This window comes from Bombus fervidus, chromosome 11 (genome assembly GCF_041682495.2).
Source record: "Bombus fervidus isolate BK054 chromosome 11, iyBomFerv1, whole genome shotgun sequence".
Taxonomy (NCBI): domain Eukaryota; kingdom Metazoa; phylum Arthropoda; class Insecta; order Hymenoptera; family Apidae; genus Bombus; species Bombus fervidus.
This window is the reverse complement of record NC_091527.1, coordinates 6,292,840-6,310,678: the sequence shown is the minus strand read 5'-3', so window position 1 is coordinate 6,310,678 and position 17,839 is coordinate 6,292,840. Positions and strand designations below refer to the sequence as shown.

Sequence of the window (17,839 nt, the reverse complement as noted above, 5' to 3'; positions counted from 1 at the left end):
CGCAGTAAAGTAAGTTGGCGCGGAACACCCGGATGTGCTGCCGCACGAGCACGATACGGTAGAAGGAAGAGACATGACGCCATGTTTTGATGTCGTCACCCCCCCCCCAAACCGCTGTTTCGCGAGTAGCACAATAGTCTGTCAGTGTTTTTCTGTTGTGCGCCTCGTGTTCCGTGTTCCTTTCGGTGGCCGTTTTGGCGTGCTCCATTTCGTTCTCCCCATCGTCGCGTCGAATGTTGGATGCTTGCCTTTCGGGCTAACGATTGCCCTCGTGGATTGACGGTCGCTGGAGGTGGCCCTTCGTGTCTTTTCATGTCCGGCGATGTAACCGCGGAGCGGGGGGATCCGCGAGCGTCGTCTACGTGGTGGTAGTGTCCTAGTGCGGGGAGGACGAGCGACCACGATCCTCCGCCGAACGGTTAATCCAAGTGGTTACGTCACACACGATCCTGAGCTGGGCTTTCGAAAGAAACGACTTACTAAAGAAGTGGAAGGCGACGACGACGGGGACGAGGACGACGGGCCTGCTAAAATGGAGCTGCGCCTGCACTCGCCAGCCGGAGCAGAACCGATCGTCTATCAATGGCCCCTCACCTCCGGATCCGGATCTGTGAGTAGTGGACTTTCCTAATTACGTATTTGTGATTGTTCTATCTCTGGGAAATACTACGTGATATTGTTGGAAATACATAAAATGCTGGTACGTGACCTGTCTTTTATCCCTCACTCTCACAGCTGATCGTATATGTACCGCACGACGCGATTTTTTCCCACCTTTATTTTATCTCGTTGTCACGTTTATTTTACTCTATCGGGAAGTCTTTTTAATTATCGAATTCTCTACATCGTGTAATTATTTGTTATTATATATGAGTTTCTTAATTGTTCACTGTATACTCTGTTACGTATACATGTAGAGAAAAAAATGATGATTCTTTGGTTTTTCCAAACAAAATAGTTTCTTTTAAATTCCTTGCATAAATTATTTATTGTAGGTTAATCGTTTCTTTATTGTGAATAAAGATAATAATGAAATATGGATATTGTCATAAATTATAAGTTATCTGTGTTAAATTACAAATATAGTAATATAATTTTGATGTTATAATGATTATTTTATTAACTTTAATTTGTAAAGTCATTTATTTGTTTAAATACATTTAAAAACATTTGTATTAGAGTCATAAATCAAAGGATACTGATTTATGACAGTAGGAAATTTCAAATAAAAGATCATCCTTATTGCAGGTTATAAATCTTCATTAGTATATAACATATCCTCTATTTCCTGTACATTCCTTTGTATATGGTTTTATAAAATATATTTAGGGTATAAATTCTAAAGTTGGAAAATATTGACAAATAAAAAATATTTTTATATTTATGTTTAAGTTACTGAATAAGTTTATTAAAAAAAGGAAAAGATAAAACAGAATTTTACATAATGTTTATGAAAATTATATATTTGAGAGAGAATCAAATGAATTTTATTAATTAATTATAGGATCGTCATGATGGTGCACTTGATGTTGTTGAAACAATGAGATGGGTTTGTGAGGATTTGCCAGATCTAAAGCTACCATTAGAAAATAACATTTTATGTGATTATGACACAAGAGATTATGAAAGTATGAAAAATTTATGTGACAAATTTAATAGAGCAATTGATAGTTTAGTTCAGCTGGTAAGTAAAATAATTAGTTATATTTAATTAAATCCATAATTTATTTGTAATAATTGAGCATAATTTGACATAGGAGAAAGGCACTAGTTTACCATCTCAAAGATTGAATAAAAGACCTAGTCGAGGTTTACTAAGGCATATACTTCAGCAAACATATAATCAAGCAGTAGTGGAACCAGACAAATTAAATCAGTATGAGCCATTTTCACCAGAGGTGTATGGAGAAACAAGTTATGAACTCGTGTGTCAAATGATTGATCAAATTGATGTAACAGAAGATGATGTATTTGTTGACTTGGGATCTGGAGTTGGACAAGTGGTTCTTCAAATGGCTGCAGCAACTTTATGCAAAATTTGTATTGGAGTTGAAAGAGCTGATGTACCATCAAGATATGCACAGGTACATTACTTCTTTAAGATATTTTGGAGACGGTACTGTTGAATTAATAATTAATATTATCTGTACAAGTCTTATTTTTGTCAAATATTAGAGTATGGAAGTAAACTTTCGTAAATGGTTGAATTGGTATGGGAAAAGATGCGGTGAATATCGTTTGGTAAAAGGCGATTTTTTAGCTGATGAACATCGTGAAAGCATTACTGGAGCTACGATAGTGTTTGTTAATAATTTTGCATTCGGTCCAACGGTGGATCATCAACTGAAAGAACGATTTGCTGATTTACGGGATGGAGCACGAATCGTATCGTCAAAATCATTTTGCCCCCTCAATTTTCGCATAACGGATAGAAATCTCAGTGGTAATGTATCATATTTTTATAAAAGACACAATATACGTGCAGCGTCACAAACATATCTTTTTTATTTACAGATATTGGTACAATAATGCATGTATCAGAGATGTCACCATTAAAGGGTTCTGTCTCGTGGACTGGTAAACCGGTGTCTTATTATTTACATGTAATTGATCGTACTAAGTTAGAACGTTATTTCCACCGCTTAAAGAATAACAAGCAAGGTGGTGATGAAAATTCTGATTCTGTGATAAATAACACTGCCAACAATAATAATAAGGTTACAAATAGAGGTGAGAGAGGTGATAGAGCTAAACGGGATCTTTCGAGGCAGTTAGAAAGCCCGAATCATTCGGAGCAACAAGGAACGAATAGCGATTCTGATGCAGATGAGAATAACATTAAAAATCGTCGGCAATCAAATAAGATTCGTAGAAAACTAAATAGAAAATCAAATGGTATAAGACCCCCAGCTAGAGGCAGACAGAGGGGAAGAGGCGTGAAGAAATCAAAGCCCAAGAAAGCAATTAATATTTCTGGTTTGGATTTACTTCATAGTCAAACATTACTGAGTACATCTCCACAAGCTTTGGGGAAAAAACCACCACCCGCGCCTGGTTGCGTGGACCAACAGCTGTCTTCATTATCACTTTCATTACAGTCACATTCCACCTCTGTGCATGAAGAACTTAGTATACCACCTGCTCCGTCCGCCACTCCGTACGCATTACAAATACTTTTGGACTTGTACAGGTATCTTTGCTTTCTGTAAAATATACATATGTATGCTGTTTGTATACGTATTTCTTTATGCAAATAAATTTTTGTACGCAGGGACCAATTTATGCTCATGTTAGAATCAATGAGAACTCCTTCGTACAGAGTGTCAGTCAATACAGATATTGCAAAAGAAAGAGAAAGAAATTCAAAGTTACAATCGAGAGCGGCGCAATTAGAAAAACAAATAAAGGTATTAATTGATGATAGTGTAGCACTTTTAAAAGCAAGAATGACCGAGTTAGGTATAAATGCGACATCGCCTGGAGATTTACTTGCAAAGGCTAAGGAGATAGTTCTTAGACACAAACAGTTGCAAGCTAAAGCAAGTAAGCTACAGGCCCAGGTTGCATCTATGGAAAATGAACAATCGAGATTAACTGCGCTTAGACATCAAGAATTACAAGAAAAGTATAGTAGTCTCACAAATACGAATGGCATATCAAATCCATCACAACCACTTACTCAGGATTACATATTGAAAGAAATTTCTGCAACTTTGTCTCAACGTAAAAGATTACATTGTCAGGTTGGTAGAATGTTCTTATCATCATTTTTATTATTAAAAAATATACTATACAATTAAATACGAATAAATGTTTAAATACATAAATTGAATCCTAATAAATTTACAGGTATCCAAACTGGAACATGAACTAAATGTTCTGGAAAGAGCAAGCAATGAAAAACAAGTTGCTGCAATAGCTCAGCAACAAAGAGAGGCACTAGGTTCTAAACACTCGCAAAGTCAACATCATCATCAGCAGCAAAATGGAAAGAGCGGATCGTCACGAAAAAATAGAGAAGGACGTTCTAGATCGCAAGAATGGCCTGATGTTCCTGATATTGGGAAAATACAGGAAAATAATCCAGAAATATTGGCGCAAAAGATCTTGGAAACCGGCAGACAAATAGAAGCTGGCCGGATATTAAACAGACAAAATACTAGTACCAGTACTAATTCTAGAACCAGACTGCCACAAGCATCTCTCAGTTTTTCTACTACTTCACCATCCATTTCGTCCTCACAATCGCAAATAAATAATAAGGAGACAACAAATAGAACTCAGGAGCCTCCTAGGGTTGCAAATTTCGAAGATAGGTTAAAGAGTATCATTACGAGTGTTTTAAATGAAGATCAACAAAATAGAAATAAGCAACAACAAATGCAACTACAGGTGCAATTACAAAATCAGACTGAGCAAGATAGAAAACGTATTGCATTGCCACAAAATGTTTCTACTCCTGATTATACACAGGTAATATTATAATAATTTTATCTCAATTATTTTATGTAATATGTAAACCATTTTTCCATAGGTTTCACCTGCGAAATTAGCACTTCGTCGTCACCTCTCTCAAGAACGTCTTTCCTCTCATTTAACACCATCTGATAGGCCAACAATCGACTCGAGGCAATCGAGTCATGATAATCGTATTGTAACAGGAGGAAATGGATTGCTCGGCACTAGAACAATTGGTGATTTGGTCAGTGGAGAAATAGAGAGAACGCTAGAAATTTCCAACCAATCTATAATAAATGCTGCTGTTGATATGAGCGCAATTGTAAGGCCAGAAAATGTATATTCTCCTATCAGTAGACCAGCTAGTGCAGAAGGTGATGCTGGCTTATCAACCCTAGCGCACGTAGCAAGTTACGCTCCAACTTCTTCTGCCATTTCAACATGTACTCCTACCACTACTTCAAGATCATCTGTGTTATTTACTCCAGTAACACAACCACAAAGGTATTATATTATACGCTTATCTAGCAGTAATTCTGTTCTTATAAATTAGAAATTCCATTTTATAATTCATTTTTCCTTATTTAGATACACACCAGTGCAGTTACCTCGTGCAGATATCAAACCTTATCATGAATCGTATTTCTCTGACAATCCTTCTCAGTCACTCACACAGGCCCATCCGCCACCATCATTACATACATCACAGGCAACATCAAACGGCGAGCTTTTGCCAGTAGAAGGATTAGCCGCATCTTTACATGCTCGTATTTTAAATAATCAGAACACAAAAACCGAGCCAATACTGACTACAACTAGAAGGTATTAGAATTTTATTTAGTTTTTCTTTTCCTTTCTTTTGTGTTAGGAAAAGTGATTTGACCCATATATTTCTGTTGTAATAGATTTCAACCATATCCTCGATATGCAACCAGTAGCAACAGTAATGGCAGTACAACAACAAATGGTATGGTGACAGCCATTTGTCAATCACAACCTTCGATGTCATTAAAAACAGAGGCAGTGGTATCATCAGTAAGCACAAGCGGAGCGCCATTGAGTCCTCTCGTGGAACCACATTCTAATACGTCCACGCCGCTAGTCGATGAGCCCCAAATGACAACGCAGAGACAACGAAACGGTATTGGCGATGACGGTGAGCGGAACGTTCTATATTTCAATTTTACTCCTATTATGCATTCTGTCAAAGTATTAGAGTAGGAAATGCTTTGGAATGTATATATCCAAGTTTTAAAATATGCTTTTCACACTGGCTGTAAGAAAAATTATGAGTATATTTGAAATCTTGAAATATTTCTAAATACTAAAAACTAATTTTTACGATATGATCACAGCAATATAAAATAGCAATACAAGTTAACAATCCAGCAACGGAATAGAAAAAAATATCTTGAAATTAATGCAAATATATTTCGCTTTTACATTCCACAATTAGCATTTTGACTTTACTGTACACAAAGTGTATTTACTCTACTCATCAATACTCTAAATCTTTACTATACAGAATCTATACTCTAAACACCTTGCTTTATCTTTTTTAAGACACTATCGTATTAGTTTCTGCTATGCACCTTTTATTAGTTTTTTTATGCACTAATGGTTTACAATCATTCTCTATGGTTTCCCTTATCTTATGGAGCTGGTACTTGATCTTTATTTATATTTATTTTTGTTGTTGTTTGCTGTATTTGTTAGATGCACTGTAGCTGTTTGTTGGTTAGATCTGTCTGTCACATACTCAATCTCACTCACAACCCTTGAAGCTTGTTTTATTAGAGATTGAGACACATTCAGAGGGAGAAATCAAAAAGTACGGCTGCCTGTGGGTTGGTTCGTGGTTGCTGGTGAGTTATCCCACAGGAGTTGTTCAAAATTCCTTTTTTATATTAGTGTTATTACAGCCATTCGATAAAATGCAGATTTAGATTTTTAGCTTTCTTATGTATTTTTTATATTATATAAATATTAGATATATTATCTATATAATATAATAAATTTTCCATGAAAATAAGCCAGACTCAAGAAATTTTTTTGGTAAAAACAATAATAAAGGTTATTTCACAATTTACAGCCTACTTATGCATAACAAGGTACTTAAGAACAGATGGAGCATGTTAGATTTATATAAAAATACTGTATATTTAGTTGATGGGTTTTTATAATTTTTGCATGCTTTTCTGCATGATGGCATAATATATAAAATGCGATTAATGTAGTGTTTCTTTCATTGAGTAGTTATATGCGTTGTACAAGAAAAGATGAAGTGGATTTTACAAGGTACTGTACATGATAAATATCGCACATTTTATTTTTTATTTGCATAACAAAAATAAAACAACTGACATTTACTAACTACATGATAAACATTTACATCGTAGCATTTATCTCTATTGACAATTTTATTTCAAGCAGTACTACTTCTTATACACTATCTTTAAAATAATATCTCCATACACAGTACAGATAATATACTATTTTACCAATAGAATCATTTTATTACACAATAACTATGATTTAACACGTATGTGCATAGTGCATATAAGGTATGACAAAATAACAATTACAATTATACAAATATACCTTACTGTACGATTATTGAGAAGGGTTATTGGCTTATTTTTATGAAAATACGTTGTATCGTCTTAGAGCGTGTAAGCAGTGCATCTACATGGAGTTCATTTTGCAGACGGAGAAGCGGATTGGCAAGATCGTATCAGTTCTGGATTTGATAGACTGGTTGCATTCGCCTCGACAGAGTTGGACAAGCGAAGAAGATCTACAGAGGGAGTAAATACAAGTCCTGACAGTGGTTTAGGATCGGACAGCACGGTGACGGGACCTCCACCGGTGATCCCGTCGCCAGACGAAGCACTGGGACCTCCACGTACACCTTCACCGACCAGTCCTCGCCCACCAAATCCCTCCAACAGTAGTAGTACGAGCAGTAACAGCAGTAGTAGCAGTAGCACATCCTCGGTGCCTCTAAAATATCAACGTCATCCAGATACGGAACGACATCATTTTAAGAAAAAGTTTTTTCATAGAGATTGGAACAACTCTGGGAGTACCAGTAAGTTTCGTCCTAAAGGCAAGGATTGGGATTGGAATCATTCAGGACAATGGCCTTCGAATGACGAACAATCTTAATCAATTTTTTATACAGCGTGTCTTCATAAACTAGTATGTTAAGCTTTTTAACGGGTTGTACCTTATGTTTTGATTGACAGAAATGAGTTGAATGCAAGTCTATATTTCTTTAGTTACAGATGCAATAAAACTCCATTTATCGAACACCATCTTTGCAAGGAAGCTTTAGTTAGCGATTCTATGTATCCAAGTTTTATTTACGTTCTATTTATCCATGAGTATGAAGTCATATTATTTGAATGAAATTGTAGGTAGTGGGAAGAGTCAGTGAACTGCAGTTATATGAACTGTTTGTTTCTACGTGGATTCAGATAAATAGAGTTTTATTCGTGTATTATTTCGTTTCATAGTAGAAATATTATTTTCTGCTTTCGTTCTTGTTTTTCGTAATGTAGCGTTTAAGACAATTCTAAATTATTTTGAAACATACATGTATATTGTTGCAGTATAAGACTATGATTCAGCTAGAAGTCGTGGTACTTGTATTCAACTTAAAAATTTTTGTTTTTTAATTATTTTTTTCCTTTGGACTAAAGAATAAGAAATAACTCAGTGAAATGAGATGTTCTATAATTTGCCTTTTATATATTTCATCCAAATATTTATTTATTTAACGGAGACCTTGATCACAAGGCTAAAAGTACTATGAAATTTTTTCGAAATGCTACATTTCGATAGTAAAATCTATTTAATATTTAACCGTATACGCACGCGTATATTAAAACGTGAAATACCGAAGAACGTCAAAGACGCTGTTATACATTACTCACTGATAAGCATTTGAAGTTAATATTAACTACTACATTTTTTGATGAAAGAAAAAAAAACAATTTAGAAGATAATCATTGTCGATTTGATATATGGACATACGGTGAGAATGTGTTTGCCTTCATAAAATATATGCTAATACCATAGAGATTATATTCCGTAAAAAAAAAAAGAAAAGGAAGAGTTAAACAATTTGTAAATGGATTCGTCTATAATTATGGTATGTGACTAACACATGTAAAATGTAGTAAGGTAAAGAAAAGTGCTGTGTAAAAAATCTACCATATATTATGGGCGTCGTAGCTAACGTAACTAGTTCACAAAAAGGAAAGAAAAGAAGCTACCAAAACCTATGTGTGTTCGTAGCAAATATTCGCTGCATATTTTATACGCAGCTCTGTATCCCCCAATTGTTTCCGGAGGATGCAGTTATCGAAGTGTTCACTGTTGCTCATAAACGAATATGACGACAGACAGCGAAGAATAGTCATTTCACTAACCGGAAGTTAAATCTAACTCATCTTTCTTTTTTGTTTTTGTTTCTTTTTTTGGCACAAATTTACTGATTTTTAAGATTGTGCAAAATAATCCAAAGAACAACCTCTCCACGAGAGTTTAAATAAAGAAATTTTCCCAGCAGAGTTTGATCAGACTTAAAATAATCTCGCTGGTGAATACAAGATTCGATTTGTAAATAAAATGCGACGTACCTTTTAAAAAATACGCGCATTTACATTGTATAAAAGATTTTTTAGTCATTGTGTCGTAAATATAGCAGAAAGTTTGTAAAAATGAGAGAAAGAAACAACCGAGTAACTGTCAACAATTGTAAGAAAAAAGAAAAGAAAAGGGAGTTTAGAAGAAAATCGACCGCTCCTCGTACATGATTGTAATTAGTTATCAAATTATTTAATAACCCTCTTATACATTAGTACGATATAATTAAATAACGATGTAGGCACCTGCCAAGTTTAGCATGTTATATACACTGCCGAAAAACTTCTTTAATTTTATTATTGATCATTATTATTATTTATTGTTTCTATTGAAATATTTTAATACTAAGGTTTTTGTAACAAGCATATTTTCTCTTTCATTCCTACCTTCCATTTGCGTGATTTATCACTGCAGTAATAAAAGAAGAAGAACGAAACGAAACTTAAGAAATGGTGATAAAATGAAAATAATACCGATGTTGTATTGTTACCATTTTGTTGAGGTAATAAGAGAGAAAAACAGTATAGAATGGTAAATGCATTTTTAAGCGTATATCAATGGGGGTAAAAGAAATTTATTACGATGTTGCCTGATTATGTTAATTGTTATCTATGCAATAATACACACTTTTGTTGTAAATGAAAGGACACGTTAGTAAGTTTGTTAGGGTAATTCATTGATTTGCTGCGTGAGCGAACAATGGTTGAAATATACATATATACACAAGAAATGATCATTAACACGATTTTATAGAACCGAGAAACAGATGTAAACAGTATCTGTAGATATAATGCAACAAAGTACAAAGTTCTACCTGAACAGATTATATTTCATACAGTATCTGTTTTGTACATCGAGTAACCAATGCATTGAAATATACCACATTTTTATCTTAATTTATTAAATCTTTAATCGTTCCATTGACAATGCTATTATCACGTTCATTAAAAAAAAAAAAAAAAAAGAAGAAGCTGTATATTCTGTACTATCATTTAATGTATACATGTAAGTTATATAGAAAACGGTATTTACGACAAAAAAAAAGTTATCAACTTCCTATGAATTCCGTTTCCTATGCACCTCGATGAACATTCACGTAGAACTCCTACATTATTATTACATAATTCATTCAAATCTCAGTGTCAATGACATTGGCAATACAGGTGCCAGCATGCATCTCGTATTGTATATATATTATGCTTTTGCAAAAGATAAACGATATACGGGTTTCGCAACCCGTGCACTCACACGCGTATATAAGAACAAGTTTGTCGCTCTTCTATGTACTTGAACTTGAATTTTATAACGTGCACCATGGCCTTCGTATTAGAAACTGTTCTACTGCTTTTATTCCGATTAGCTTACGCTCGAAACATGCAGGACATTGAAATTGTTTTATTACCATTATGGAATGCGGAAGATAGCGCAGAGGTAGTTATCTATTGCAACATCTTTATTTTTATATACGTATATAATTTACAAAATTTGCACGTTCACTGTATGCGCATTGGATTAAAGTCAACACTTGCCTTTTTATAATTTGCATGCGATACGCAAATTAAAAAACGTGACATTTTCAAAATAAGTTTTACAGTAAAATAATTTTATTAATACAGTTTATTCAATTAATAATATTCTTTCTATAAAGATAACATCATTGTGCGTTATAAGTTATTTCATCGATAAATTACAGATGCCTCTAAGCTTCAAAGCGTTCGACCAATCGGTCGAACTAATGTTACACAGAAACGATAAAATCACAGCACCTCAATTTAAAGTTTGGAAGCACAGCGATACAGATATCATGGAAGAGTTAGAGCTTAGTAAACCAATCTCGTGTCATTACCTTCATCGAGATGATCTTAGTTCCGCGGCAGTGAGTTTTTGTGGAGAGCATGGTGTGGTCAGTATTGAAATTCCGAAACATTAGAAAGAAAGACATTTCGTAAAACAAGCGCTTTTTTTATCACAGCATGGTCTCATTTTTCTAAAGAACACCACATTAGAGATTACACCGCTTCAGAGTCAGGATATCTCATTTTTCCATGATCATTACATACGACGACGTTCAGAAATGTTTGGAGAGCCTCATATCGTCAGAAGAACTTACAGTTCTTTCACGTTTTTCGAAGATGATTCAGATTATTCTACTCAACTTCATAATTATTTAACAGATGGAAATGAGATCATAGAACCACTTGAAAATATCAACAGAAATAACATAAACGATGCTTTGACATTAGAATTGGCATTGTTCTTTGACGAGACTGGCTACAATATCTTTTCACCATTTTTTGATAGAAACGACGAGAAAATCATCGACATGCTATTAGCTTACATAAACGGTGTACAGGCAATTTATCATCATCCGAGTTTAGGAACTGCAATCGATATTTCCCTCGTTAGATTGGAGATTATGCAAAAACAGCCACGTGTTCTACCGCATCACGATGGCGAACGAGGAAAATTATTGGATTCTTTTTGCAATTACGCGATGAAGGAGAATCCGGAGGATGAATTTCATCCTAATCATTGGGACATGGGTTTGTACGTTTCTGGTTTGGATTTCTATGTTGTGGAGGCTGGGCAAAAAAATAGTGCCACTATGGGTCTGGCAGTAGTAGGTGGATTGTGCATCAAACAATATTCTTGCGTTATTGCTGAGTTAGGCGTGACGAATCAATTTGGAAAACCATTTCCATCGGCAGGGTTCACGTCTGTTTATATAGCAGCTCATGAAATCGGACATAAGTAAGTTCATTCGTTCTCTTAGTCTAGTTCTCTTTTCTAATTTTCGAAATCTCTTAACGCGAACGAACTTAAATGAAATTTTCCTACAAAAATGTTAAGAAGAAATATCTGGATAACATTGATTAATGATTCTCTCCTAAAAAGTTTAGGGATGCATCACGATTCGACTGGAAACACGTGTCCAAAGGATGGCTATATAATGTCTCCTAGTAGAGGTATCAACGGCGAGACCGCTTGGTCAGAATGCAGTCGCGATGTGGTTCAAAAGCTTCCATATACGAAACCCTGTCTGAAAGACAGGCCATCTTCACCTGTAAACAGTCGATTGGATCACAACAAGTTTTTCAATCTACCAGGCAGAGAATGGACCGCTAAAAGACAATGTGAAGTGCTGCTCCGCGATAAAGACGCTACTGTAGCCACGTTGTATAAAGTCTGCGAGTCGCTACAGTGTAAGACTCCGCATAGAAACGGATACTATTTCGCTGGACCTGCTCTAGATGGAACTTACTGTGCACCAGGCAAAGAGTGCCGCGGTGGTGAATGTAAAAACGCCCTACAAATGAACCCCGATTTTATTCAACAGGGAGGATGGAGTGAATGGAAAACAGGGTCCTGTAAAAGTGGATGCCTGATGAAATCGACCGGCGCTCAAACTAGACGACGATACTGCGACAGGCCAATGCCAAAGAACACAGAAACCGGTTGCCAAGGATTGCACTATGACGTAGTTCTTTGCAAAGACGATAATCTATGCAAGAAGAAGCGCAAGAGCATGAGCGAGTTCGCGGCACTGAGGTGCGGAGAGTTCAGCGAAAGATTGCCAGAATTGGATGCGAAGGGTGGTGGGCTACAAGCGCCGCACGAACCCGAAAGGCCATGGATGGCCTGCGCTATATTCTGTCGGCGAAAAGACATAGCATCTTATTACACGCCGCGCGTGGAATTAAACGACCTTGGCCTTGACCCATACTTTCCAGATGGGACATGGTGTCATGTCGAGGAGGGACAAAATTATTTTTGTCGCCAGCACCACTGTCTGCCAGAGAGTATTCGTTTCGATAAAACGCTGCAAAATGATCGGCAGAGGAACAACGACATTGAGTTCGGCCCTCAAAATGCACACGCCGGAAGGCTTCGTCTTGACAATCAGGTGATTAAGTATTTGAGCTTGGGCCCCGACGGATTGCCCCTCTTGACTTCCCTGTCGTACGGTATTGGGTTTCCGCCAGACGAGGACGAGTGGATCGATAAAGATTACGTAGAACTGATGAAACCAACGGAGGAAACATCCTTTGAGTCATCGTATCGGATAAGAGAATAACAGAAATAATTTTCTAATGGATTCTTCATTTTGTCTAATTCTTTTATTTATTTTTGTTAAGTATTTTTTATTGATTTCAGTACCATCATCTAATTTTGATAAATTATAGTTATTATAGTATTTCTTTATCATGTCAATCTTTAACGTAGGTGATTGATAAGATAACGATATCAAGTCTAATTACTGATTGATGTAAAAAAAAGAAAGATCGATAAAAGAGAAAGAAGAAAAAAAAAGTTTCTAAGAGAATTCAAATTATTAATATTGAAAGCAAAGTGTTCATACATATATTCTTGCGGTTTCTCATTATTAATCAATCGTATTCTTTACTTTATATAATGCAGTATAAATATAAATATACCAATAAATTATACACCAATATATATATGTATGTAGGTATGAGAAACACATGTAGAAAAATGAAGGGTGTAAACCTCATACGTGAATATATTATGTACATGCATATTTACACAGAAATTCTACTGTTTCACTACGCAGTTGTATGTGAAAGTATCTCAGGCCTCGGGAGATAGGACGATGACGTCACCTACTTCGCTGTCTATTTTAGGAGTGTCCCGATGTTATATCCAGCGTAGGAGCGATCATGAGACAAAAGGACTGAATAAAAATACAAAATCGTGTCACTTAATTGTATCGATATTATTTTAGCGTACAAATAATTAACCAACCATTAAAATTAATAAAACGCGTTACATAAGAAAACAATCAGCCCGATATTACAAATAGTTGTTTATACATACATGTGCTTTCATATGACAAAAATCTCCATCCAGTCACCGTGAAATTGAAGGAAATTAATGAGCAAGGTACAATTTGTTGTTTGAATATACAAATTTAATTTTTTCTACTATATACTTACGTACCTATGTACGTACTTGTAATTCATCGAAAATGGGAAGAATCGAATTACAATATGTATATGAATGATGGAATAAGAGAACAAAAGACGAAATAAGACGATTGGAACACAATGATGGTGGGCTCAATTTGTCATACTTCCGCAGATTTACCGCTCATACAAATCAGGCGCGCTATACGCATTTACATTAAAGAATACTTACAGATCATATACGCATACGCAAACACACATTCATTCACCGTAATACATAATACATACTCTGAATGTACAGAATAAACAAAATTAAGCAAGTCACATTCATACAGAATTGCATTCTAACAGACTTGCACTGTTAAATCATATAACTTAACGTAAATATATTCGGTCTTATTCAATATTTTAGGATCTTTCTTCCCGCATGTAAAGGCAAAATACGTTTCACTGCACTACGAAAGCAATGGTCATTTGTTTTACTCTTTCGAATTATAACAAACATAAATTTGCCTAAACCCAAATCAAAAACCTGATTTACATTTGACTAATTGAAAACCACATTTTCCTAGCTAGAAGATAAAATTATTATTTGCATCGCGTCAACAAATATTTGTTCACAGCTCTCTAACCACGCATTTATGTACTAGAACGTACACGAGTGTTTATTCTCGTCAATTGGGACGATTAGAGGACTGTCGTTGTGATGACAATTATCCATGCTTTTTTTTCTTCTTAATTCTGTGTTCAATTCGGTAGAGTATCGTACAATATGTCCCTCGCACTTTGCGTTAATGTGTCGGGAAATTTGATGTCGAACGAGACCAGCAGATCACCTTTCCTTGATGGTTCCTTTGGGAATGGTAGGCCATGACCTTGAATCCTCCTAACCATATTGGGTTTTACAATTTCTCTTGTCAAATTTAAGTTGATTTTTTCGCCAGTAAGCGTAGGAACTTCAATGATAGTACCGCATAAAGCTTGTTTCAGACTTAGTTTGCAAGTGTATCGTATATCACTCCCTTCCCTTCTAAAAAGAGGATGTGGTTTATCTCTGATGATGAAAACAATATCTGCTGGAACCTTTCCACGGCCTTGGTCACCCTCTTTTTGGAACGTTATCTTAGTGCCAGCTTTCCATCCAGGTTTTACATTAATTGTGAGAACCTTGTCTTCCTTTTTGGTAGAGCCATCTTGCTGAACAACTCGTTTGGAGATTTTCATTTTCTTTGTACAACCACGTAGAATCTCTTCTAAACTGATATACAGATCATGCTCGATAGCAGGGTCTTGGGCACGATCTTTATTGCCTCCTCTGCCAGAATTAGATCCCACAAAGTTGAAAGAATGTGACCTAAAAGCTCCACCTTGACCTTGACGTTGTGGTCCAACTCCTAGTCCAAGTGGATCGTCTATGTCCATATCATCATCGTGGAAAGTGAAAACCCGGTTGCCTATAGGACCTCCAAATTCAAAAAATGTTTGGAAAGGACTAGCAGAACCAAAGAATTGAGCAAACGTTGCTTTTGGATCTCCATGGAAAGTATATGTCGTGCCACCACCACCTCCTCCTGCTGTTCCAGCTCCTCCCTTTAATCCTTCCTCTCCAAATTTGTCATATACTTCCCTCTTTTTAGCATCAGAAAGTACTTCATAAGCTTCAGCTATTTCCTTGAACTTCTCCTCTGCCCCAGCACTCCTGTTTTTATCAGGATGATACTTTAAAGCTAACTTTCTGTAGGCTTTTTTGATCTCATCGTCACTGGCAATTTTGCTTATGCCCAATATTTTATAGTAATCTTTCCCCATTGGTTACAGATCTGGAACAATTTAAATAAAAGGAAGATTGATATATTGTTTGTGTAAAAATAAAAAATACAAATTTGTTGAAACAAAGAATCAATTTATTGTCTTTTATTTACAATTATCAAATTACATTTCATAAATCTCTTTTTATGGTATTTTTCTAAATCATCTAATTATAAGAAATTACTTCAATTTACTTAAATTGTTTTCTATTAAACTGTAAGTAGATTTATGACGTATATGAAGCATTTTGTAAGTTATTTTTTTGTGGAAAGTCATACATATTACATTCTATTCAAAATTACACTGCTGCATATATCGCGAACATTACATACATAACAATGTGTGATCCAAGCGAAATATTACATCATTGCAAAACACGTTTTTCGAGAGTCCGTATAATGTTCTATATCGACGATTTGGGAAACGATGTTTAACGCAACGTGACCATAAAAGTGCGGCTCTTTCTGAAGTTTCAAGTACGATTTCGACGTCATACAACACAAAGAACTGTTTTTGTCTTTTACAAATTACTTTAGGAAATACAAAATATATTCTCTTTTATTATATACATATATAAAAATCATGATTTTCAGTTCCATCTTACTTTCATATTTACATAACTTTACATAATTGTATTGGAGGTTATTGATTTAGACTAACGAAATGTCTACAAAAATTTATCAAACGAAATCTTGAGTGCTTTATCGAAATCTTTCACGGTACGGTCAAACTTTGTATCCTAGTACTAATACTACTATTATATGACGCATAGGTTTTGCAATCGAGAAAACAAGTAATTGTGAAAAGGCTACATAACTCTAGAAATTTGAAAGTTTGAAGAACAGTTGGTTTTATAGATTGCGTTTACTATCGAATTAAACTCGTAAAAACATGAGAGTAGGAAACCTGCTCCGTTCTCCCAACTATCGGGAGACGGAGAATGAACAATGGTATATAGGTACCAAATACGATAATGCCAATGATCTGCCATTTTTTCGCATATTCTCGAGAAAAGAAGTATGGATGTCTCTCTAACGCACACCCACGTACGTATTTCACCGATATCTATTTCTGGCAATGATGAGCGCGTACAAGCGACGAACGTGTCCGCTCCTACAAACGTGCAACAATTGCGAGCAGCGTAAAAATAAATTCTACTGTGTCCACGATGGCTACCCTAATCTCCACCTTGAAACATTTATCTACTATAAAATTATGCTACGAATATACTGGAATGACTCCCCATCGCGGATCGCCCATTTTATTTCCTCACGAACATCTGACAGAATCCAAGGAACACCCTACGGTAGTATTTATCGTTGATGATTTTCATTCGAAACTTACCGTTGCTGTTCTTGTTATCGCTTGATAAATTAGAAAATCCAATTGGCACTAATTCACTGAGATTTCTGAAAAAACGTTAAGCAGTCTGATGAAATGTTTGTTTCTGACAGATTGGATGAAACAACATTTAACACCTCTCTTTACGTACTAAAGTGTCGCGTAAGCTGTGCAGTCCATATATACAAACTTTCCTTCTAGTGGCTTCCGGAACTTTCGAGAATGGGTCGACGGCAGTTCCGTAGCACTTATTTAATGACGTCAGTAATCCCCACTCCTAGTTATAGATTGAAAACGTGACCGAAAATCGCGCGCGCTTTATGAAACATAATATCGACACCATGATAAATAAACGATGTATTCAGTAAATAATATACTAGCAATATATATTGAATACAGTTTATATTACTTTGGCAAATAACAATAATTTTGCACATTTAACTCTGTTGGACGGAAAAAGATAAGTGAAATATTGTTCTCGTTATGATCTGAACTTAGCCGAGTATGCTATTGATATACTTGATGAACGTAATTGTGGGTATTAATTCTATGCATATATACATATAATTATTTACATTACATTTAAATATTACCATCGAATGAATTTTTATAATCGGTAAAATAGTATATGGATCATTATTTTATTAGTTGCG

At 35.4% G+C, this 17,839-nt stretch overlaps 3 protein-coding genes across 6 annotated transcripts; 2 read left to right on the top strand and 1 right to left on the bottom strand.

Moving 5' to 3' along the window:
- Positions 1 to 3: 3 nt before the first annotated feature.
- Gpp (DOT1 like histone lysine methyltransferase grappa) lies at positions 4 to 10,007 on the top strand. 4 transcript variants are annotated; one of them, XM_072012628.1, is made up of 11 exons: positions 4 to 610; positions 1,505 to 1,684; positions 1,758 to 2,084; positions 2,176 to 2,443; positions 2,515 to 3,190; positions 3,272 to 3,743; positions 3,850 to 4,473; positions 4,535 to 4,962; positions 5,047 to 5,280; positions 5,397 to 5,614; positions 7,166 to 10,007. In XM_072012628.1, exons 1-11 carry the CDS (start codon positions 533 to 535, stop codon positions 7,624 to 7,626), a joined length of 3,966 nt encoding a protein of 1,321 aa, XP_071868729.1. In that variant the 5' UTR covers positions 4 to 532; the 3' UTR covers positions 7,627 to 10,007. The 4 variants fall into 4 exon arrangements, with proteins under 4 accessions (XP_071868729.1, XP_071868728.1, XP_071868727.1 ...); XM_072012627.1 differs by having other exon boundaries at positions 5,394 to 5,614; XM_072012626.1 differs by having other exon boundaries at positions 5,364 to 5,614.
- A 159-nt stretch (positions 10,008 to 10,166) lies between these two features.
- Stl (ADAMTS metallopeptidase stall) lies at positions 10,167 to 14,581 on the top strand. The gene is made up of 4 exons (XM_072012635.1): positions 10,167 to 10,542; positions 10,805 to 11,014; positions 11,084 to 11,862; positions 12,007 to 14,581. The coding sequence occupies exons 1-4, from the start codon at positions 10,393 to 10,395 to the stop codon at positions 13,184 to 13,186; spliced, it is 2,319 nt and encodes a 772-aa protein (XP_071868736.1). The 5' UTR covers positions 10,167 to 10,392; the 3' UTR covers positions 13,187 to 14,581.
- Positions 13,826 to 17,408, bottom strand: LOC139992106 (dnaJ protein homolog 1). Its single transcript, XM_072012651.1, has 2 exons — positions 17,190 to 17,408; positions 13,826 to 15,856 (listed from the first exon to the last, which is right to left on the bottom strand). Exon 2 carries the CDS (start codon positions 15,843 to 15,845, stop codon positions 14,784 to 14,786), a length of 1,062 nt encoding a protein of 353 aa, XP_071868752.1. The 5' UTR covers positions 15,846 to 15,856; positions 17,190 to 17,408; the 3' UTR covers positions 13,826 to 14,783.
- Between the last annotated feature and the right edge of the window lie 431 nt (positions 17,409 to 17,839).